The 24,113-nt window shown below is 42.9% G+C and overlaps 2 protein-coding genes across 4 annotated transcripts in view; one reads left to right on the forward strand and one right to left on the reverse strand.

The window, feature by feature from the left end:
* Window positions 1-19,971, forward strand: part of dab2ipa (DAB2 interacting protein a) — a 73,886-nt gene extending 53,915 nt beyond the window's left edge. For 2 of the 3 annotated variants that reach the window (XM_028995422.1, XM_028995424.1), the window contains 12 exons: window positions 605-703; window positions 805-1,359; window positions 6,993-7,137; window positions 7,429-7,573; window positions 9,130-9,366; window positions 9,525-9,726; window positions 11,231-11,409; window positions 12,104-13,007; window positions 14,003-14,149; window positions 15,201-15,403; window positions 15,670-15,757; window positions 17,529-19,971. In XM_028995422.1, the coding sequence (XP_028851255.1) occupies window positions 605-703; window positions 805-1,359; window positions 6,993-7,137; window positions 7,429-7,573; window positions 9,130-9,366; window positions 9,525-9,726; window positions 11,231-11,409; window positions 12,104-13,007; window positions 14,003-14,149; window positions 15,201-15,403; window positions 15,670-15,757; window positions 17,529-17,696 (3,072 nt within the window). In that variant the 3' untranslated portion in view covers window positions 17,697-19,971. The remainder of the gene's footprint in view (window positions 1-604; window positions 704-804; window positions 1,360-6,992; window positions 7,138-7,428; window positions 7,574-9,129; window positions 9,367-9,524; window positions 9,727-11,230; window positions 11,410-12,103; window positions 13,008-14,002; window positions 14,150-15,200; window positions 15,404-15,669; window positions 15,758-17,528) is intronic. The other variant, XM_028995423.1, reaches the window with a different exon arrangement.
* A 2,319-nt stretch (window positions 19,972-22,290) lies between these two features.
* On the reverse strand, window positions 22,291-23,538 carry endog (endonuclease G). The gene is made up of 3 exons (XM_028995425.1): window positions 22,999-23,538; window positions 22,699-22,808; window positions 22,291-22,623 (listed from the first exon to the last, which is right to left on the reverse strand). The coding sequence occupies exons 1-3, from the start codon at window positions 23,491-23,493 to the stop codon at window positions 22,341-22,343; spliced, it is 888 nt and encodes a 295-aa protein (XP_028851258.1). The 5' UTR covers window positions 23,494-23,538; the 3' UTR covers window positions 22,291-22,340.
* Window positions 23,539-24,113: the final 575 nt, after the last annotated feature.

Raw genomic sequence — 24,113 nt, forward strand, 5'->3', positions numbered from 1 at the left:
ATGGTTGAGAATACTTTTCGAGGGATTTCATTTTGGTGGCTTGGCCGTCAGTAGGCGTGAGCATGGGTGGGCATCTGCTCAGACCACTCTCCCACCTACAGTGCCAGGAGGGTCTCCCCAGTGCTCCATTTCCTGCCTGGTAGGGGCGAGATAGCCCAGTCCATCTGGTGGCGTTTTCCGCTCCTGTTCATTGTCTAAATGGAGGCATTGCTGGAGGTGAACTCTCACAAGGATGTTGTGGTCGTCAAACCACAGCCCAAAGCTCCAGTGGGCGGTGAGGGAACCAGCTCTGGCCCACTATGCTGTGACTGACCAGTGTTGCTCTGCTGCAGTTCTCAAGTATGCATCTGTAGTACTGGGACTCATTTTTGCCATTCCTGGCAATTGAATTAATGTTGCAGCTACTGACCTACTGTTCATTGGAGACACTTTCTGAAGTTCATTGTGTGTGTAACTGTGTAGATGCATGTTTTTATTTGTTATGAATGCATTTTTGTCTGTGGTTTGTGGCTCAAGTACACATGTGAATGGTTGTATTCTAAAAAGTGTTGTATTTGTACCCGTGAAGGCTACTGAGGTGCTCTTTTTTAAACTGTTGCTGCAGGTAACTACCTCAACAGGAAGTAAGTGCTTTTCTTGTCGGTCAGCAGCGGAGAGGGACAAATGGATGGAGAACTTGAGGCGTGCTGTTCACCCAAATAAAGTAAAGATCATTTTATTTGATATATTTGCTTCACATGCCCTTATGCATACCGGGCAGGTGACAGCAGTGCATTGCTTTAACAGAGTGTCTGATCCTCACAGGACAACAGTCATCGTATAGAAAACATGCTGAAATTGTGGATTATAGAAGCCAAGGACCTGCCAGCCAAGAAGAAGTATTTTTGTGAACTGTGTCTGGATGACACCCTTTATGCACGGACTACCAGTAAACTCAAAACGGACAATGTTTTCTGGGGAGAGCACTTTGAATTCAACAACTTGCCCTCGGTCAAGAGCATCACAGTACACCTGTACAAGGAGACGGACAAAAAGAAAAAGAAGGACAAAAACAATTACATAGGCCTGGTCAACATCCCCATCGCCGCGGTAACAGGTCGACAGTTCATTGAAAAGTGGTACACCATCAGCACGCCCAACCCCAACAAGGGGAAGACACCAGTGCCCATGATCCGTTTGAAATCCCGATACCAGAGCATGGGCATCCTACCCATGGAGTTGTATAAAGAGTTCGCAGAATACATCACCAATAACTACATGTTACTCTGCTCGGTGCTGGAACCTGCTCTTAGCTTGAAGAACAAAGAAGAGATGGCCTGTGTGCTGGTGCACATTCTTCAGAGCACCGGCAAAGCCAAGGTAAGCCCTCCTGGATTTCTAATACCTAGCATGGTGCATTGTCAAAACATATTTTTTTTATTTGAATTGACGCAAAGTTTTAAAAAGTAGCACTTACAATGCTTAAACACAATTTGTAAATACATTTAACGTACACATATAAAATGTTCACTTATTACTTGTTAATACACTGGTATCAGTATCAGATTACCGAGGTTTCGTTTCAAGCTTTATGTGAGAAAATGTGTATAGGAATAAGAATCAAAGGCAATTTTCTCCATACATTAAAAACTATAAACAGTAAATTTTCTGTTAAAATTCTGCTTTTAAAAAGGTAATACATCATGTAGCACAATAACTTTTTATAATGTGGTGCTAATAAATAGCACTGGTTAAGGCTAACAATATAATTAATGTACTAATAAATAGCCATTTTTAAAGCTAACAATATAATTTATATTTTTTTCATTTACTTTATCTTTTCATGTTGGATCATCCATGGTCATAATAAGCCTTAGATTTAATTCACCTACAGATAATGGAAAATGGCAACAATGAACAGAGAATTGAGATTTTTTCCAGTATTAAGTTTACTGCGTCGCCTTTAGTCAGCCATGACTGATTTTCAGCAGACTACAATATATGCTGTGCCACACAGAACGCAAGTCAGGCCTGAATTTCTCTAATGGTGCATGCTCAGCATAACACATCGAATTCTGCTGGATTAACAACATCTTTCCGTTTTATTGCGTAAGGGAACAGCGCAGCAACCGTCGAACCAGTTTAAAGCCGGTCTGTGATTTAACTAAATTGTGCACGTTGTGCGGTTTCAGCAAAAACCCATTGTCTGTGGTCCTGTGCCGATGTACCACACAAATCGATTGGAAAGAACAAAGACTACAGTCATGGCAATTTGAATCACTCGTTTGATTTGCGCTCATTTAGTCGAGCGTGAATGGAGCGGCCGAGACGAGATAGTCGCCATAAATCATGTCAAAACAAGATGACAACGCCCCAGAAAAACGCCGCTGCCTGGTCCCATATCCATCATCTGTCATTACTGACCACAGTGAGGCTTTTATGGAGTGGCTGGCTCCCACGCTCCTGCATTGTATTCCTGACAGCTGCCTACATGTCGAGGATGGAGATGGCTAGGCGAACTCAAACACAATCTCTTAAAACGGTGTAGAAAATATAATGACTATGTGAAATCAAGCTAAGCTTTTGTAGGTGGCAGAGATGATTTTGCCTGATTGACAAGCTCGGCTGACTCCTTAATTAAAATGCCAGAGAAGCTCTTTGTTCCTCTGCTTCTATGGTGCTACTGATAAGGAACACATGAAAGTATCTGTTCTTAATGAGGTTCGTAGGCTTGACTGATTGGTCTCGATTTAAACAGCTAAGGAGTGCAAAAAAATATTGCTTACCTGCTCTCTTTTTTCCCTTTTCTCAAGAATAATTAAGACGTTCCACTTACGCCTGACAACGAAACCCAGAGGTATAATTTCAGAATCCAATGGAAATTGCTTTGTCTATTTCATTTTTTTTTTTTTGTAGCGGGAGAGACTAAGGTCTCTAAGTAATTTCTGAGCTGGATGGTTTGGACAATTCTGGATGCCTTTTAAAAATAATATTACATATACAGACTGTTACTATGTGCAGTTCTGATGTTATCTGTACTGCTATTTGTACTGGAGGAACTGAGAAAATATCTACTATTGTTATTGCTACATGCCTAGCTATGTAATTACAATATATATATGTGACTCATTTCACAGGCTTTTAATGAAGCTGGCATGTTAGACATAAGTCTTGTGTATGTGCATTACAGTCTTGTAGCATTATTACATTACATTGCATTGTCGTGAGTGTCTCTTATAAGCTCAGTTTCATGCATAGGTCCATATGGTTTAGTGACTCAAATTTGGACAGCTGCTGTTTGGTAGCGGATCGATGAATCAATAGAAGCCATTACAGAAGAACAAGTGTGTCCTCATAAGTATTTGTGATTTCTGCCATTGTGTCTTTCCTCAATGAGAAGATATTGATCATTCTGGATGGGTTTGCTTTGAATTGGGTCAGCGCCCAACCTTCACTGGGCTCCAGCAGCAATAGGGAGTATTAGCCCTGGGCTAATTAACGCTCATTAATTCCAGCTATGCAGAGAGCTCTGATGTTCTGTGTGTTCACCATCAGAAGCCCGGCCCAGGGATGGCGGCACATTCTTATGCATGCAAGGTCATCTTTCAGGAGATGCAGGGAGCTGTCACCAGGGCCTGTGTTCATTACGGGAGTTTATTCTCACCTCTGTTGGGGATGCAGGGCTGAACCTACTTAAATATTCATCTGTTAATTCTTCATGAGCTGAGACCACAAGCGCCAAGCCTTAATGAGAGTTTCTGCCGGGCTTTCAGTCCCAGAGACGTAACTATCCACTCATTCCCATTCATGTGGCAACAGCTATATTTGGACCCTGATACACACTGCAGTGTCTTAACAATTTTTGCAGAACTAATTATTAAAAATGTTTAGAGGTGTCATCTATGTGTCACTGCAATAATTATCCAGCCATTTTAATTGCTTTCTATATTGATTCAAGCTGCTGTCACTTTTTTGTTGTCTTATTGATAACTGCTCACCTGCCATATTACCAGGATCTCAGCTCATCACATACCTTCACAAACCAAACTTACAACCCTCACAATCCTCAGCAACTCATCACTAAGCCCCCATAGAAATGTCATCACTCATGATGGGCCTCTCTGACTCTGAATTCAGGTTTCAGACCTGGGAATGACATCAAACCTATAAAATTGAAAAGCTCCAGGAAGGACTTTGTTAGTCATTGTTAGCAATGTTGATAGATTGATTTTGCGGTATTTCATACATCCTGTGTAATTTACGGTCAATGTGGAGTTTGCAGGCCATGTCAGGTGGGACGCTGCTCAAAACGTAAAGGATTCCTCTGCTATGTACAAAAACCTGTAACATGTGCACGACTAAAACAGACACACACAAAATGAAGTTTCATTAAAATTTTAGATGACAAACCACCAAAGCAGTGCGGCTTATTTGATTTTTGAAAGTTTCTCATGGTTATACAGAGTTTCTGAGTAGGAACCCTGACTCATGTGGATGGTCAATTTTTTGACTTGCAATTTGAAAACGATTTGAATCCCGTATTAGTTCCTCACAGCTATGCAGATGGTAAAATGATTTTGATGTTAAAGAAAGAACACTGTCATCTGGAGGCTGTGGAAGGTCAGCTTTATTTTAGAATGTGCGCAGTAATATGGCATCAAGTCCCTTCTCAAAATAGAACACCGACAAAAAAAAGGGTCAAGTGATGGCTTTTTAGTTCCTCGGCTCTAATGGTGCTTCTTCACCAATGAAAGAGATGTCTGTGCTACTGCGGTTTTGGCTGTAAATTCCTTGCAGATTTGAGGCACATTTTCTATTTGCACCGTCAGGCAACTGATCTCTGATAACCAGAGTGTGGAGCGAAATAAAATGGACACATCCTGGAGGAGACCTTGCCCTTCTTTCTTTATTTTAATTCCATCAGATCGGGGCAGGGGTCTGTCCAGCTGTGTGGTCCATGTAAACTCCGCTGTTTACTGTTTGCTTTTTAGTTCCCTCACACTTCATTCCGTCGCCGCAAACGCCCTCAGCGTTTCACTGGCGCGGCTCCGCCGGCCCACGGTGTGTCGAGTGGGCGTCTGGGCTCGCAGCATGTCATTTGGACTAATGATGGCGAGTGGCGGCCCCGTCCGTCTGATGCGCAGTGGCAGTTTCGCCTTATTAGCAGCGAGACGGTATTCGAGGCTCATCAGACAAGGGATCACAGGAGCCCCGGCGTTAGGCCCTTGAATCCTGATTGCATACTGAGCGCTGTGCGTGGTAACAACGGCTCACCACGATGGCTGTCACGGGCACCGCTGTATGATGTAAAGAAACCGCAGTGTTAATCCTTAGATGTGTGCATTTTACTCTTTATATACCGGGGATGATCAATAGTTGTGTTATCGACATTTTCACAGTAGATTCATTCCACAACAGGTACTTCCAAAGAGCGTAGAATGCGTTTTCCAGCAGATTATGGCCAAGACGTTTAAAAGAATTACAGAAGGATCTCTATAAAACATTGTGCTACAACAATTATGTGATATTAAAAAAGGAAAACATACCCATATCACACACCGCACGCAACAAAATAACAAATGAACCCAAACCGTTTCAAAACGTGCATCTGACTGAATTTAGACCATCACCGTTTTTATTGTAGCTGGGTTACTAGTACGTCGAAAAAGAGTTCTTTGAAAAAGAACGATTTGTGCTAATACAAAAACGAGAATTTCTGAAACGTATGTTCATTTTCACAGTCAATATTAGGTGCTGAACGGTTGAAGGTTTCATTTTTAAAATCAATTTAATGTTTTTCATGATCTTTTTTTTTTGTGATTTCATGTTTAAGCCATATGATTGATGATGTTATATTGAGGCATGTTAGCTGTCACAGCTAGTTCAGTTCATGGCATGATTTGGTGTTAAAATAATGTGGCTTGTTCAGCTTTTGTAGAAATGAAATGCTAGTTACCCCATCTCAGTTCTCCCCATGGACAATTTTGCCAATTGACTGGAGATTTATGATGGGCACCCAAATTTTCTTTGTTCATTCTAATCACAGTAACCACAACCCTCCTGAAACACAAGCACAGAGCCACGGGCATTTATCGATCAGATGCAAGAATGTCAGCGTGTCAGCAAAGGTCAGGAGCTGCCAGAGGCCGGCCGCTTCCTGTCCTGCCTTGAGATAATGTCGCGCCCCCACCGTCCAGGCATCCATCTACAGGATTACATGCATCTGCGTTATTGCTCAGACACAAAAAAAAAAAGAAGCATGCAATCCCATTAACATATTTACCCGCCCCTTCTTCCGCCCGTCTTCCTTCCACGGCAGCTAACGCAGTGGGGCAGAACTGATTACTGCAATGCCCCAGGAGCTGGGCTGTCCCAGCAGGGAGCCGCAGGCGGCGGCGTGGGGAGAGGGGTCTGCTCTCATCAGAGCTCGCAGCCTCAGCCATTATCCCACAATCAATACGCCATCAGAGCCCGAGTGAGTCATCACTTTGCTCCAAGCTCGACTTAACAGAAGAAAAAGCGACGGTGGTGCAGAGCGCAGTCCTGAGCGTCCAGCAGAATGTTACTGATACTGTGGCTATCTAGAATTTGAGTTTCAAAAGGTTTGAGCCAACAAGCACTGGACACATCAAAAAAGTAAAATGAAGTGAAGTCATTGTCACGGTGCACACAATGAAATGTGTCCTCTGCTTTTAACCATCACCCTTGGTGATCAGTGGGCAGCCATGACATGCGCCCGGGGAGCAGCGTGTGGGGAGGGTGCTTTGCTCAGTGGCTCGGGATTCAAACCGCCAACCTTCTGATCATGGCTTCCTTACCCGCTAGGCCACCACTGCCCCGGTGTGAAGCTGGACTGGTCTCTCAGATTGATTTGGTCTTGAATGGGACTGGGAAAAGTGGCATCCCACCACCATCGCGGTGTTCTTTTAACAGGATGCATCTGTAAAGAACTGATGTCCTTTGCAGCACACTGAGAGAAAAATGAAACTGAGTATTAACTGTTCCTCATGCAGGACTTCCTCACAGACCTGATGATGTCCGAGGTAGACCGCTGTGGGGAGAATGATCACCTGATCTTCAGGGAAAACACTCTGGCCACCAAAGCTATTGAGGAGTACCTCAAACTGGTTGGGCAGAAGTACCTACAGGACGCATTAGGTATGAAGAACATTTTTGCAATGTTTCTTTTGAATAATATAATAAACATTTGTCAATGGCCATAGTTTACACTTGAAGACTTGCATGTCTGTAAAAGATCAAGGTCTCATTTGCAGGAAGTTTAAGTTCCACCCTCAGGTTTGGATGAATTTGGTGAATTTTGGCTGTCAGGAACTGGTGAAATAAACACAGTGATGTGATGTGTAGCGAAATTAATTGTGTATGTTAATGAATCCTTCTTCTGTAATGGATGAGTCATGTCACATTTGACCCAATTTGTGTTGCTCCTAGGGGAGTTCATCAAGGCATTGTACGAGTCTGATGAGAACTGTGAGGTGGACGCATCAAAGTGCTCAAGCAGTGACCTGGCTGAGCACCAGAGCAACCTGAAGATGTGCTGTGAACTGGCCTTCTGCAAGATCATCAACTCCTACTGGTACGACTGTTACCTCCACGGGAGCATGATGCACATGCATCTGTGATATTGTTTTTATGTACAGTACAGGCCAAAAGTTTGGACACACCTTCTCACTCAATATGTTTTCTTTATTTTCATGATCATTTACGTTGACTAAAACTATGAATGAACACATGTGGAGTTATGTACTTAACAAAAAAGGTGAAATAACTGAAAACATGTTTTATATTCTAGTTTCTTCAAAATAGCCGTCCTTTGCTCTGATTACTGCTTTGAACACTCTTGACATTCTCTCGATGAGCTTCAAGAGGTCGTCAACTTAAATGGTTTTCCAACAGTCTTGAAGGAGTTCCCAGAGGTGTTTAGTACTTGTTGGACCCTTTGCCTTCACTCTGCGGTCCAGCTCACCCCAAACCATCTCGACTGGGTTCAGGTCAGGTGGCTGTGGAGGCCAGGTCTCCACTTTTTGTTAAGTACATAACTCCACGTGTTCATTCATAGTTTTGATGCCTTCAGTGAGAATCTACAATGTAAATGATCATGAGAATAAAGAAAACACATTACATGAGAAGGTCTGTCCAAACTTTGGGCCTGTAGTGTATGTATGCATACCAATGTATGTTAATGTAAATATATAGTATTTGGGCAGATGAGAAACAAAGTAGTGTTGTTCAATCCTAATATTCCAATGGATGACAAAATATTGTAAACAATATATATGTTAATTATAAATAGATGTAATCTGCCCGCTGTAACGGTAACATATTAGGATATTATTCTATGAAACATTTCACCAGCACCAACTTACCAACTTACCAATTTAACATGTGTCAAGACATATAACATATATAATCCAGCTCCTCTGCACAGGACCTTATCCTCACCTAAGGTGGTTCAAAGAACACAAGATTTTGAAATGCTGTCATCACAGCATGCCTGTTATTTTATAGTTCTGTGGTAAAAATATCAAAAATAATATAAAGTGTCAGGCTGAGGACAGGCTGTTTTAATGAGCTTTTTGCTAATGTTACTAATTTTTCTCATCGTTCTGTTCTTTTGTGACTTTGTAGTTTTTGTACAAATTGTAGCCTGATGCAAGATAGGCCACTTGGAAATTAAATTTCCTACCTCCTGAAGAGGTACATTAATTAGCGATCCAGTTTTGCTGCCGATAAGCGGTCAACTCTATTATCCAATGTCATCCTTGTCCCTTTTCCTTTCCGTTTTTTAATACACCCGAAGGCAACAGATTACAGATGATGAGGGATCTCAGCAGGGAGCGTCTGTACCAGGGCCGGTGTGAAAATTGAAGACGGACGTGTTTGGCTTCACAGCAGAGTAGTGACCCTGTTTATGGGGGGGAGAATGTATCGTCCCTTGCTGTTAACAGTTCATTAAATGCACCACCGAAGGGACCACTGTGCTCAGGACTCGAGCTGCATTGGGGCAAAACATTTTTCAAAAGCCCTGAATCTACCTGATTTTGAAAAGTTCAATGAGAATATTTTTAAATGGATTATTAAAAATTGTTTGGCTTAAACTGGGACATAAAATGAAGCTTTTCTCTTTCTCAGTGTTTTCCCTCACGAGCTAAAGGAGGTTTTTGCGTCATGGCGACAGGACTGCAGTAACCGGGGACGACCAGACATCAGTGAACGTCTGATCAGCGCATCACTCTTTTTGCGGTTCCTCTGCCCGGCCATCATGTCGCCATCTCTCTTCAATCTGATGCAGGAGTACCCAGACGACCGGACCGCCCGCACACTCACGCTCATCGCCAAGGTCACGCAAAACCTTGCCAACTTCACCAAGTGCGTACATGGAAGAAGATGTGTGTATGTGTGTGTGTGTGTTTACTAGAATCAATAACAGAGTGTGTCACTTGTTCAGCAGAAACAGAGTGATTTTCAGCTTTGTTAAACCATGCATTTAAATGCATAGATTCCTAACAGCCTGCTACTCTCTTCAGGTTTGGCAGCAAAGAAGAGTACATGTCCTTCATGAACCAATTTCTGGAGCATGAGTGGACAAACATGCAGCGCTTTCTGCTGGAGATCTCCAACCCAGAGACCATCTCCAACACAGCGGGCTTTGAGGGCTACATCGACCTGGGCCGGGAGCTGTCCACGCTTCACTCACTGCTGTCAGAAGTCGTCTCGCAGCTGGATCAGGTACTGCAGTGCAGTGGAATTCAGAGAAGAAAAGGTGCTGGGAACAGATGCATTCATGTTGGTTCCTATAAACTAAGCAACACTTTCTGACACATTGGGAAATGACAGGGAAAAATGTCAATATAACAGTCACTTTTATAAATAAGGACATGAAGCCTTTTACCAGTATTTATTTTCAATACCATGTTCAATAAATCAAAACTATCTGCAAGGTCTATCTGCTTCAGGCAACTAGGGTGATATTAGAGGATATTAAGTGTCGATATTAGGGCAGATTCAGATGAGAACACGTGAGCAATGCGCTTACAATATGTCTGGTAATATTGTCAAAAAATCAATTCTCAGATACTAATACAAAAATTTAATAGCAATTTCAATGTCAATGAGCACTGGTATTGATACTTAAATTCCAGTTTTGCATCAGTTTTGAGCGATAATTCTGTGTCTTTGCTTCTCTCTCCGCATTTTGTAATTATATAATTGCACAACATTTATATATTTTTCACTTCTTCAGCTTTTTTAGTTTGGCACTAAAACGTTAAAATATATTTCTTTCATTTATTCATGCATTTACTTATTTTTTAAATATATTTATCAATTCATTTATTCATTTCTATATGTAGTGATATATATACACACACACACATACACACACACACACATATCTCATATATGGTGGTCATACTTTATTTGTGTTCAAAAATGTGTGATACACAGTTCAGCGCATTATCTGAATCAGCCCTTGCCCAAGTGAACAATTGAGCAAACTAAAGTAATTTGCATTACATTTTATTGACCACGGGCTGTTTTATTCAGAAAAAAAAAATCCAGATCATCACCCCTTCACTCCCAATCTGAGCCTCTTCCCCACAATTGGTGCTTTCATAGGTTTAAATAAGCGTTATGTCAAGCTTTAGTCTTATGAATTAGTTGTGAATAATTTTTAATAGATTGACTGCCCCAAATTAGTGTTGTGGTGTTACATTTATGAATGTATGTAGGTTCTGTCAGATCGGTTTGTATGCAGTTCTCTTTGTATGAATTTTCAGCTGCACATTATTTGTACCACTGCATCATGAGTGTTCTCCATAAATGGTGCACCATTTTTAACTATGAGGCATGACCTCTGTCTGTATGGAGGTCTGACCATACACTAATTAGACCACAGAACTCCCAGACCTCCCAGGCTTAGAGTAAATGAGGAAAACAGCACCTCTCCTGATCCATCTCTTCTCCTGCTGTCCTCTCTGATCCAATGAAATAGGGGACTATTGATTTTCCCTTACCTTGCTTTTATTCGCTTAAACTCTAAGGAGCGTACTGCTGGAATATAAAAAAAAACAAGTGAAAGGATTTATTAGGGGCACAGAATTGGTTGCTGCTGTGCCACACCGGACAACAGAAACCTCTAAAGTAAATCTCATCTGGTGTTTTCTTTACCCTAGGGAAACCATAGCCATTGATAGTACGATACATACCAATGGCTTGCTGTCTTTCTTTCCAGGCCACTGCCTCCAAGCTGGGTTTTTTGCCCCGGGTCCTACGTGATGTGAGCATGGCTCTGAACAACCCCACTGGGGTCCCTGTCTCCTCCCCCACTGAGAGGGTGGGCTCCCCAGGGCTGCCCGGGTGCAGCATCTCCACCGGTCTGCAGAAGATGGTTATAGACAGCGAGCTGACGGGGTGAGAGTCTCTGGCCATGGGGCTCGAATGGTGCCGACTGAAGTCCAGTGCAGCAAAAACAGTAGAGAGATTTTTTTTTACCTCTGCCAGTTTGCATTACAGTTAAATAGAATAATAACGAAATGCAAATGACAGAGCAAATGAAAGGAAATTAGGTTAATTTAGCATTTTCCCCCTATCAGATGCAACTGGCCAACTGCTACTCTTAATGTATGAATGTTTTGTGTTGCTCAAGAATGTTTTATGCCAGAGGGACCAGAATTTTATCCCTTCTGCACTGCATTAGCTGTGATGCACAGCAGTAAAAAGCTTTAAACAATTGCATTTTATTCCTGAACAAATACCTCTAAAGCAGTCTGGCAGCCCAATATGTACATGTATAATGAAATGAAAACAGGTCTTTTGTTTAGTTATCTGGGATATTGCATTATTTCAAAAACCAAATGGATGTTTTATTTTAAAAATATTATTATATTAAAGTTAGGAATTTATGCAGGACAAAAATACTATTTAAATATGGTATTTATCTCTTATGCATCCCACTAGTATTCAATCTCATAATTTTGTCAATATACCTATATAAATAGCCCGGATATTTCCGATTATGCAGTGTTTAGGATCATTTCTGAGAGTAGGAGGCATGATTTTGCATTCTGTTGTGATAATTTTTTATTTCTGACCGGCCTTTTTGCAGGCTGGTTGACTTCACTCGGCTACCGTCCCCAACACCTGAGAATAAGGACCTGTTCTTTGTCACGAGAAACTCAGTGGTACAGCCCTTGCCTGCCCGCAGCTCCAGCTACTCAGAAACGAACGAATCAGACATGCAGCTGCCTAACGGGAGCAAGAGCCTATCCATGGTGGACCTGCAGGACAGCCGGACCCTTGAGGGCGGAGCCAATTCCTCCCCCAGCGACCTGCTCAATGACAGCCAGCCTTCGGTCGGTCAGCCTGGTACAGTTGTGGGGGTTTGGACGGCTCGGACGCCACAGGGCAACCTCCCACCTGGACCCACGCTCCGCAGGTCGGGCCAGACCCCGACCACGCCCAGTACAGAGAGCGCACCTGGCCGACCGCAGCTTCTAGCACCACTTTCTTTCCAGAACCCGGTGTACCAGATGGCGGCAGGGTTACCAATGTCTCCTCGCACAATAGCGGACTCGGGCTCTGAGTGCCACAGCTCTGTCAGCTCCCAGAGCAACGCTGAGGAAGCGGTAGGGGTCAAGCACACCTTCATTACGCAAGCACCAACCGGGATAGGCGGAGGCAGCGGCGGGGACGAGTTTGGTCTGCGCCGCTCCGGCGAATTCACCCGCCGTCAGCTGTCCCTCAACGAGACACAGCAGCAGCCCAACATCCCCCGGCAGAACAGCGCCGGCCCGCAGCGCAGGATAGATCAGCCACCCCCACCTCCCGTCACCAGGGGGCGCACCCCTCCCAGCATGCTCAACACCGCCCCCTACCCCCGGCCCTCCAGTGGCAGCATGATGTCATCGTCCTCGCCCGACTGGCCGAGCAGCAGCAGCCGCTTCCGGCAGCAATCCTCTTCCTCCAAAGGGGACAGTCCAGAATCCAAGCAGCGCACCCTCCACAAACAAGTGAGTCGAGTCCAAACGAGGGTCAAATGCGAGTACACGACAGCAGAAACCGCAGATCAGGACAAAAATGATTATGAGACGTCAGCCTAAATCCAGCGAGGGAGCATTTACAAGCTGGTGATGCTGCCCCCAGGCATCGGGATTTTAATAAAACTGTAGGATGGCCAAACAGAAAGACCTAGAGGCAGGGAGACACCTTACAGCGACAAGCGGAATGAATTTCGTCAGTGCCGGCACTGGCTGCAGTGATTAAACGACTCTTCCGATTGTCCGTGTGAAATGCATCTTCATTAAAAATGGATCAGGCATCTGCCGAGCTCAGAAAGCTGCTGCTGTCGCACCAGGAATGTTTCGAAATCATATCTTCAGTGTTATGTCTAAAGCCATCTCAGCAGCTCAAGGGCCGGCTTCCAACCGCTTTTTCATTCGCGCCTCAAATTCTCCTGAGCCGTGAGCTCATTAAGTTCTATTAGCTGGAGTCGAGCCGATGGCACTAAAAACAGAGAAGACACTGACGTCTTTTGCTGTTTATTAAGTTGGCCATTGGAGGGGTTCAGAATGTCTCACGTTTGCCAGTCAGAACTCCTGAACGGTAGATCTGATAGTCTATCTGCATGTTTGTTCCTGACATGACGATAACTGAGAGAGCATTCATGGTTTCCACTGGTGGTCAGCGTGAACAAGTTTTATTTTGAGGACAGACTGCAGGATGCAGCCAAGGGGTGCCAGATTGGGCGGTTTTGAATTTGGAATTTTGGAAAGATCTTGGTAGAGTTTGGACAATTGTGGATTAAAACAACAATTACACATCAATCCAAAAATATATTAGTTTCTTTTCTTTGAGATACAGATTACTACCAAGAGATTTGTTTTAAATAAAAGTTTATTTATGTAAATCCCAAGGACACCTTTGACATTGGTCTAGCAAACAAGCCCAACATGCAGTGTTTATCACATCGCTTTTAAAATAGTGCTTTTTGAATGTTTTTCTCCAGGCTCCGTCCCCTGTGAACCCCAACGCTCTGGACCGCACGGCTGCCTGGCTGCTCAACATGAACGTGCAGTACATAGACCAGGAGGGCCTTGATCCAGACTCCAAACACGACTTCAAAAGCAAAGAGGAGCTCACACAAACAGAAAAGGTCACTTTTGCACAATTTTTATTGTTACAGAAAAATGGAATGTTTTTGGAAAACTCCATTAGCAAATCTCCAGCATGGGACAATCATGTCCCTGAAACTTTTTCCCGCTGTTGTTTTTTTGTTTCCAGTTTCAGTACATTTTCGAGTCTGAGGTCAAATTTGTTCATGCAAAACACTGTGGCCATTTTTTGTAATTCCTTATTATCTTTAGAAATTCTGTATTTTTAATGTGAGCGCAGCAGGTTGATCTAGAGCTCTGCTTGGCTTGTAATCAGTCCAGCGATGAGGAATCGGGGGTCTCGTGTCAGATCCAACGGCGGAGATAACATTCTGAGGGGGAGCTCATCTGCAATGCATGAGTCTTGTAGATGAGTTTGACTCCTGACCCCCCCAGCGTGGCTACTTAGTGGGACAGGGAGAGCAGGAGCCAGAGCACCTTGATGCAGTGAGAGGACCCCCTCAGTTACCACCATTAAAATACAGCAAGAGAGATGAATTTAACTACAATTTACTTTCAGCGATTGATATATTTATACATGTCCATCTTCTCTCACATGCTGTATTTGCTGTTCATCCCATTTTTTTATTTGAATTTTTTTTAATCGTTTCCCATGTTGATGAGCTTTTTACGGTGCTCGTATTCAACAATCTCTTCTGTCTGCTCTTTTTTCTTCCCACTATATATTTACAGATTTATGATCTATATATTTCATAATTCTCTGAGGGATTTGCTACGGTTCTCAGAATTCCCTGACCCAGCAGACATTTGCTTCAAAGCCCTACTGGATTTTCTCAGCTCAGTAGATGGTTTCAGGGTGACTGCTTCACACTATGTGTGCTGGACTCCTTTATTTTTACTTTACTGTACTATTCTGTACATATGCAGTCTTTAGCGCTGCATGACCCGCAGATGAAGGCTGTCATTTTGATGTGCACCTTCAGCTCATGACACCTTGTCATTCCTATGTCATGCTAATAGGCTGTGAAAAGTTAAATAAAAAGCAGTGTGGCGTCTGTGTTTCAAAATGTATGTATATCTGTGTTTCCTCAGTACCAGCAGGAGATCGCCATCCTGCAGGAGAAGCTCAGGATCTCAGCGAAGAAGCTGGAGGAGTACGAATCACGTCTGGCCGGCCAGGACGAGCAGACACAGAAGATGCTGCTGGAATACCAGGCCCGGCTGGAGGAGACAGAGGAACGGCTGCGTCGGCAGCAGGAGGACAAGGAGATGCAGATGAAGAGCATCATCACCAGGTGGGTGGAGCCAAATTCACTGCACCGCATCTGTCTTTGTAATCTAATGCCATACCAGTATTATTGCATATATTTTTATGGATACATGAATGTGAACATTTTGGCTGATAATGGTTAGCATATTATGGATGGGAGAGAAAACAAGTATTATGAGAAAAGAATTCTGATGAGGATGAAAAGGCTAAATAATGAAATTGACATTTGGCATGCATGAAAACGACTACACATGGATGTTTTACAGCAAGCATGCACATTTCCTCTTGCAGATTAATGTCGGTGGAGGAGGAGCTGAAAAAAGACCACTCAGACATGCAGGCCATTGTGGACTCCAAACAGAAGATCATAGAGGCCCAGGTGAGTCTCCTGAATGACTGAGCCCAGATGTGTGGGGCTTTATCTGCACTAATGATCCATTATTCAGCGCTAAACTCTGTTGTTTGTTGCATGAATTGTTTGGTCCCTGCCACGTCTTCTGCACTCGTGCTGGGTTTCCTCAGAAGTTCTAAATCCCTCCCTTAGCTTTAGCCACCATAGGTTCCTCTTCGTTTGCAGGTTTCAGTGCGGAAGCTATAGGGAGTTAAACTGAACCATTGTTGGGATAGCCAAGCAGAAACAACTGCTGGCGAATCACTGCTGGATTTCAAACCCCCAGCTTTATAGTGCCGCACAACACCAAAGTCAGCGGGTTTGCCCTTCTGCTGTTGGGCAGCCCCAGCACTGTGAAAATTTAATGCAGCTCATAAATATAATTAGGAGGAGGAGATATGATGGAAAAACACCACTGAGCTATGTTTCTACTCCCCACTTCAGTCGCCTTCTTCTCATAAAAGACCGATGACCCGTGTCACACTAATAATCAACATAACTGCGCAGGAAATATGTCAAGAATGCCCTTTGATGTCCTTGAAATTACTGAAGGGATTGGCTACGGATCAATTGCCCAGGTTTTCTTTGAACTCGTTCCTGAGAAGTAAACAGCAGCCTCTGGTGATGAAAATTTGAAGCAGCCTTCAAGGTAGAAATGAAGTCGTTGGATTCACTGTAGAACAAAGCGAGGCTGGGGGGACAAAAACTGTCTTATTTACAAGATTTGCAGCCAGTGCTTAAATGTCTTTATCGCCATGCATAACATTTTTATTTGTTTCATGAGCAGAGGAGCACGTTCTCTCAGACCTGCCATTTAACAAAGCGCTTGATGAGGCTCTTGATGGCGTGCTCCAGTGATCTTTCTGCCCATTTAAAAACAAAATGTGGATGCAGTTCATAAACATAATTACAAACATTAGACAACGCAAGGGGAAGAAAGCACCAGGCACCTATTGATTGCAAGTGAATGAAACTGCTGATGAGGTGGTTACGTTTTGTGCTCCAAAGCCATGTCATAATTATACTAGAATTAGATTATACTATAATCTGTGAACAAGCTCTTGACTGCAGTCGGTCATGCAGATTTTATTTCGTTGCTGATCAAAATGAAACATAACTTCTTTTATTTTTGTCTTGTTTCATACATTTGATGTTGTGCCAAAGGCTGCAGTTAAGTGAAAGTGAAGTGTTCGTCATTGTGAAGCACAGCACACGGTGCACACAATGAAATGTATCCTCTGCATTTAACCACATCAGCCTGAGTGAGCAGTGAATTAGCAAAAATAATAAATCCATAATTATCTAATTTAGAGATGCTTATCAGCATTTGGTGTCATATAAGGAAGAACCACTAGATGGTGCTGCCTGCAATTTGCTATTTACCTGGTGGGCTCTGTCCCCTTGAAAGTTAAAGTGATGTGATTGTCATTGTGACACACTGCAGCACAGCACACGGTGAAACAACGAAAAGTGTCCTCTGCTTTTAACCATCACCCTTGGTGAGCAGTGGGCAGCAATGAAAGGCTGCTCATTCAACCATCTTGTTGTACCATAAACCTTTTCTAGACTATGTGGAAATTGAACTAAATATACAAGAAAGCAGAAAAAGTACTGTCATATTATCATATAGTCATTTTAAGTAGAGTATATTAAATTTTTCTACCAATGAATGTTTGCAATGTGTTAACAAGGTGGGATGTTTTAATAATTATGGTTATTTTGGCAGCAAAATGAAACTTTTAATTGTTCTTGTTTCCAGGAGAAGCGCATTGCCTCTCTGGATGCAGCGAATGCTCGTCTGATGAGCGCCCTGACGCAGCTGAAGGAGCGCTATAGCATGCAAACGCGCAACGGCATCTCTCCCACCAACCCTACCAAGCTGCAGATCACGGAGAACGGAGAGTTCCGCAACAGCTCCAACTGCTAGCATGGACACACAAAAAAGCACCAGAGCGGGGATGAGACGGAGCTCTGAAGAAGCCAGAGTGCGATGCAAGCCATGGACTGGACTTTCAGCGGTGAAAACCGATATGTGTCTGTGGACTGCGCCACGCACATTACCCGTTCACCTAAAAAAAACAGCCCAGTACAGTCTGACTCAGAATGGTGAGGAAACAGAATGTTATTTCACCCGTCACTGCAAACCATCACATCTGCAAGCACCAAACCGCTCCCTCGTCTGATGTCTGAACTGCTCTGTCTTGATCCCTGTACTTTTTGGCTGGAGAAAATCTATGAAAGGCCTCAAATATTTCCAGCACATTCCCCACGTTTCAGACCAAGCACTCCATTCCTTTTATAATCTGCGTATTGTTTCAACGTTAATGGAGCATTAAGGCATTACCAACGAGTCCCTCTCATTAGCCAGTATTTTTACTTTTTAAAACCTAAAGCATGTTGCATATGCATAGTATAAAGAAGAGTGTGTGTTTACTCCTCTAACATCACCTTTCTACTCAGAGGCTACTCTACTCAGATACATGCTGTATGTCCATTCCTAGGAACTAAGCACAAAAGACATGGGCAGAAGTGGACTTGTCAGGTCTGTAGATCTGTGTGTAGGACAGATTTTAATTACATTCAGACTCACTGGTTGAGAAACACACATTATTAACATAGAAATGTACAAAAGCAATATGAACCAAAACCCCACACAACACAAAAAATGACCATCATATTCACTTCATGTTTTCTTTCTGAACTTGCCGCTACTGATATATTGACTAATAACTTGGTAATAACTGAGAGGGTATGGTATGGTCGCATGGCTTGTATAAAAAACAAGACATTCTTAGTCTCAATTCACACAATGGCAGAATATTTAAATTGTCATATTAAACCAGAGAATACTCAAACATTTCAATAAATCACCTCAATAATTCATTCCATTAGTTATATTTGAATTGGTGTATATCTGCTCCGTACCTCAGCTGATGAATTTCTGCATGTGAAAAACTGCGACCAATACAGCACAAAATGTTCTCATAGAATCCTCGATAAGTAAGGAAACATCATCGCTATGTAATTTGTTGTATACTTTGTATGTGCATTAATATTAGTGTATTTAGAGGTGATTGCCCTCAAAAGATGTACATAAAGTATTCCCATTATAAAAAATAATAATAATGAGTTTTAAAGATGAAAACAGCACTCTTTTGTACAGGAGGAGTTATGGTACGTGTGTTGAACTCTGCTGTACTGAGTTTAGAAGTAGGCTATGATTGTACGTGCTGGTGCTGCTTCTGTAGGCACATCCAGGTCCGGGGCGCTACCGTACGCGGTGAGTACGCAGTGTTCACCGGGGGTAGAGTTCGCTGCTTGTAGAAATACAGTCAACCTTTTCAGCACCTCACATGCGCAGTCTGCCTTTCATTCTAGGTGGTGTTGTTCTATGCACTTTTTAGGTCTAGACCCTTTATTCAGAACCATCCCGTTAACGTTTTACAAAGCTCATCGCCTCAGTGCAGCGGTAGGGTTTTAATCGTAGCAAAACGGACAGAACAGAAAAAGAATAGTGTTCTGAAAATGTGTGAACAACCATGAATAATTCTAATCACTGTGCAGGGTTTTTATCAGTAAGATCTGTACAAATGTTGAAAGCATGATTTGCTTTTTTTTTTTTTTTTAACTTCTTTTTTATTTGCTTTGCCACTTTTATAAAGAAAAGCAGCATATTTGTAAAAAATATTTATATAGTGCATTAAGTTATGTTACAATTTGGTTGCCACTATTTATTGAATTTATGTAATTTCTGTTCTGTTTTGTTGACTTTACCCCAGAGTTACATACAAATTATATTACAAGTCGGTTAAAATGTATACATGCAAAGAGCATGAACTGTACTTCAAAATAAAATGTCCTTAAGGCAATAGCACTATTACAATAAAGTTCATAAAGTGATTATATTTTCTGTTTCACAGTCCACATCTGCAGCGTAGGATGGGGGAAAAGACCCGGGTCTTGATTCTGTTGATGTGCATGTGTACAATATATAAAAAAAGAAAAGCCTAAACATTTTTATAACATTCCATATAAAGCCTTTTATATGTATGTCTTAAGTAACACTTGCAAGATTGCTCTGTGTAAATACATAAAAAAGAAGAAACATAACTATATGGACTTGTTGGAAATGTTTGTGTTGAAAAAAAAATGTGTACAATTGCAACTAGAATAATTAAATTTTTATTTAGATATGATTCTAATCATGTTCCGTTTGTTTTCCTAATGCATGTGTGCCGGTGTTGTGGAATAACGTATCCTTTTCTCCAGTTTATTACCTACTTGAAAAACTGAAAATAACTAAATTAGCTTATTAACACTGCAGTTTTATATAGCAATCCAGACCGGCATTACATTTGATCAGTGTTATCTTGTAAGTGTGTACAATTGTTTGGTGGAATTTCTTCCTCTGCTAAGAAGGCAAAGACTACATTTACATTTACGGCATTTACCAGACGCCCTTATCCAGAGCGACTTACAATCAGCAGTAACAGGGACAGTCCCCCTGGAGACACTCAGGGTGTCTTGCTCAGGGACTAAAGATCTTTCCATCTTTATAAGAACAGCAAGCAAGCGGGCAATCCACCTCAACCCGACATGCAGTCTGCACAATCTCTGCTCATAACCGTCACAGAACACATCTCCAATCTAAGCAGTGGCACCGTCCTGTTATCATTATTCTGCTAATGCAAAACACCAACAGTCCACTCGAGCTGTCAGCATCAAGCATTTAAACGTACACACTTTAACACTGTGCACATTGGTTCATTTTTACACTAATTACCACTACTTTAGTATATTAGTTTTACCAGACTCAGTATGTTAGCAGTGTACAATATTATTTTTTCACATGGGACTTCATTTGGAATTTGATTCATGTTTTCATGGGCGAGATCCTATTTCAAGGAATATTGGATTTCATCCCATTACTGCACAATGAATTGGATAACCCGGCAATGTGATTCAGTTCATCAGAGCCTTTTTTACAGCCACAATGTGTCATGTGACTTCGATTTGGCAGTCATTGTCACACTTCATCACTGTTTTTGGAAGTTGTACTGTTACTCTCAGAGAGGAAAGCTTTGTAGGCCAGTAAGTGATAATGTTAACTTTTATATTTAATTAGTCTGCAGTTAATAGTTTCTATATTTCAATGATAGAGAGAACATGTGTAGAACTATATACAATATAGAGTTTATGCTTGTTTTTATTTATAGTCATTTATGCTGCAGTGCTGTTACTCCAAATTAGTTTAATTTAGTTAGATATAAATATATTTTACATAAACTCCGAGTTCAGTCAAACGCCCAACAGTCCATTGGCCCAGATGGAGGTTAATGGCAGCCTGGGAACACGTCCGCATTCTCTGACTTTCAGACTCCAGAAGGGTTTACGGCTGCCGTGCTGTCAAAACGTCTCAGAGGAACACAGGCGTGTCATGGGGTGAAAACCAGAAGGGCTGAGAGATGTTTCGTCAACTTTAGAGGAGGCTGAGGCTGTCTATGTAAAAATCTCATTAAAAGCTTTACTGCCATCTAGTGGTCAGGTCAGAAGCTGCCACCAGCAAAAGTGAAGTGATTGTCATTGTGAAACACTGCTGCACAGCACACGGTGACACAACGAAATGTGTCCTCTGCTTTTAACCATCATCCTTGGTGAGCAGTGGGCAGCCATGACAGGCACTACTGCTAGGCCAACCACTGCCTCATGCAATTCCTGTACAATAAGTGGTTATTACATACATAATACACACATTATTGCATACAATGTAAAATAGTGCTACTACAAACACACAAAAAGCATCATTTTATCAGACCAGAGTGACTTACAATCAGTAGTTACAGGGACAGTCCCCCCTGGAGACACTCGTAGTTAAGTCTCTTGCTCAGAGACATGATGGTAGTAAGTGGAGTTTGAACCTGTCTCTTCTGGTTCACAGGTGAGTGTGTTAACCCACTATGCTTCTACCACCCTCTCACAATAATATGCACAATATGCTTCAGATTCTCTAGACTCATTTTCGATTTCTCAGATAGCTCACGCTCAAAAGTAGGTTGGCTCTATTCTACTATTAATTACTAACTTTCAAATTCCTGCTCACAACATTTCTCAACATGGCAAATATCATCGAACTCTGCATACATGCAGATCATCCAGCGCTTCCAGCACACAAGGCTGTTGGAATAAAAATGGTTCCCGGAGCTTTTTCCTTGCTCAGCGACGACTTCTGAGGTCCTCAGTAATTCTGGCAGAAGGCCTCTCTCTGGCCACCCCGTACTACCCATTACCAGGCATGAGCTCGAACCGTAACCATTGCTATACATACAGTGTACAGTCTGGTATTATCAGTCTTATCACTCTGCATTGATCACAAACACAGTTATTGATGGATTATGATCCGAACGTATTTGGTATCAGCAGAATAGTACATTTAGACCGCCTGAACAATTTTGGTTCTGCTTTGGAAAATCAGTTGTACTAGTAGTCAGGAAGAATAGAAAACCGATGTTAAGAACAAAAACCATAATCGGCGTTGTGACTGTGGACGTGAGCGGTGACTTATTTTTTTTTTTTATTTGCCCCCCAGCGTAATGGACTTCAGGGTGCTTGTTCGCTTCATGATGTTGGGAACGAAGAGGAGCCCAGACGCCCTCTCTATGCTCTCTATCGGGACCAGGAAGCGCTCCAGCGGGACCTTCTCATCCACTGGCGCGTTGGGCATGACGTAGGGCCGGAGCTCCACCTCGCCCGAAGCCTTCTCCAGGATGACCACCTTGAAGAAGTGGGTGGGAACGGCGACGTGGTTCTTCCCGATCACCTGATATTTCACGTACATCTTCCCGTCCGACTCTTCCCTGCACGCAGAAGAAGAACGTCAGAGACCTGAACAGGGTCACAGGAAGAGCCCAACGTCTGCAACATATTCCTACTTTGGCAGGTAGAGCGGCCCGGTGCACACAAACACGTTCTTGTTGAATTTAGTGAGGGCGCGGCAGTATTTTTCCAAGCCGTTCCAGGCATTCTGGTTCAAATGCGGGTTCTAGTGTAACAAGACAAAGAAGTTAGGGATAAATCAGATCTTTTGTTTCTTCCATGCGCTGTGGACATTGATTCATATCCTGCATACAGTCTGCTGCTCATGCACTGGGGTTCCTTTCCTTATGCACCATTTGGGTTGGGTGAAATAAATAATAGTTATTATTATTATTATTATTATGAATAGGACCAACCTGTGGGGACACGTTGCTAAGGTAGAAGGTGTCGTCCATCGCTTTCTGGCTCCATTTATGATTGGCAGCTGCAGCTAGATGGCCTCGGTCGAACCCGCTGCCTTTATAATCCGTGTTGCTGGCTCTGTGGTAGGCGTGCACCGAGTCGTCCTCCTTAAACTCGCAGCACTTCCGGTCCGCGGAGCCGGCGAGGCCGTCGGGGGTCAGATGCTCGATGACCCAGGCCGCCGTCCTGTTCCTGGGGTCGTACGACGTCACGTACGACTCGCGGCTTTTGACGTTGGCGAGAGAAGGCAGGCCGTATTTCATGGCCGCCATCCGGTGCGGGACGAGCTCGGACGCCGCCGCCTGCACGTTTGGGACGGGGACGAGCGGGACTCTGCTCAGAAGACCTCGGTGGGTGTCCGGCGCGGGGCTGTCGCCGTACAAACGCACGACGGCGGCCCCCAGGCCCACCCCGACCGTCAGGGACACCACGGACACGACGCGCTGCATGGAGACGCGGGATTAAAACACGGCGCGACGAGTACGGCGTGTTGCCAGATACCGAGGAAAACCAAACCAAATCTCTCTGATAAAATCACTCTAATAAGATCACTGGTCTGATAAAATAACTTTAATATAACACGGCCATTCCCCGGAAACCTAATATTAAATAATGAATGCAATGAAATAATTAACGACTGGTCATCCTGAAATAGAACAGCGAAATAGATCGCTAATTTGTTTAATTTGTTTTATAGACGATTTTGTTTAATAGCATATCCAAATGGCAAACAAGCCCAGTAAACAGCATATGGCGTCTTGTAATATTCAACAGTCTTGTTAATGAGAATAACGTAAGACCAAAAACCGGCTTAGAAAACGTGGACATGGCAACACCGCTGCTGAGGCTCCCGCACCTGCCCAATGTCGTTCAACTTGCGTCGCAGGAATATGACGAAGTGTCTTTAACCTACACCGTCGAGCCCTGTCCATCAATTTATCTCTCTAGTTTTATCATATCTAAATTTATCATAGAATTTACAGACGGAGTGTCAGAAGTAAAATTCAAGATTTTCACAATAGCTCTGCACAATGACATGCAGAATAATAATACACATGGTTTCGATCAC

Source organism: Denticeps clupeoides, chromosome 11, assembly GCF_900700375.1.
Source record: "Denticeps clupeoides chromosome 11, fDenClu1.1, whole genome shotgun sequence".
In the NCBI taxonomy this organism is placed as follows: Eukaryota; Metazoa; Chordata; class Actinopteri; order Clupeiformes; family Denticipitidae; genus Denticeps; species Denticeps clupeoides.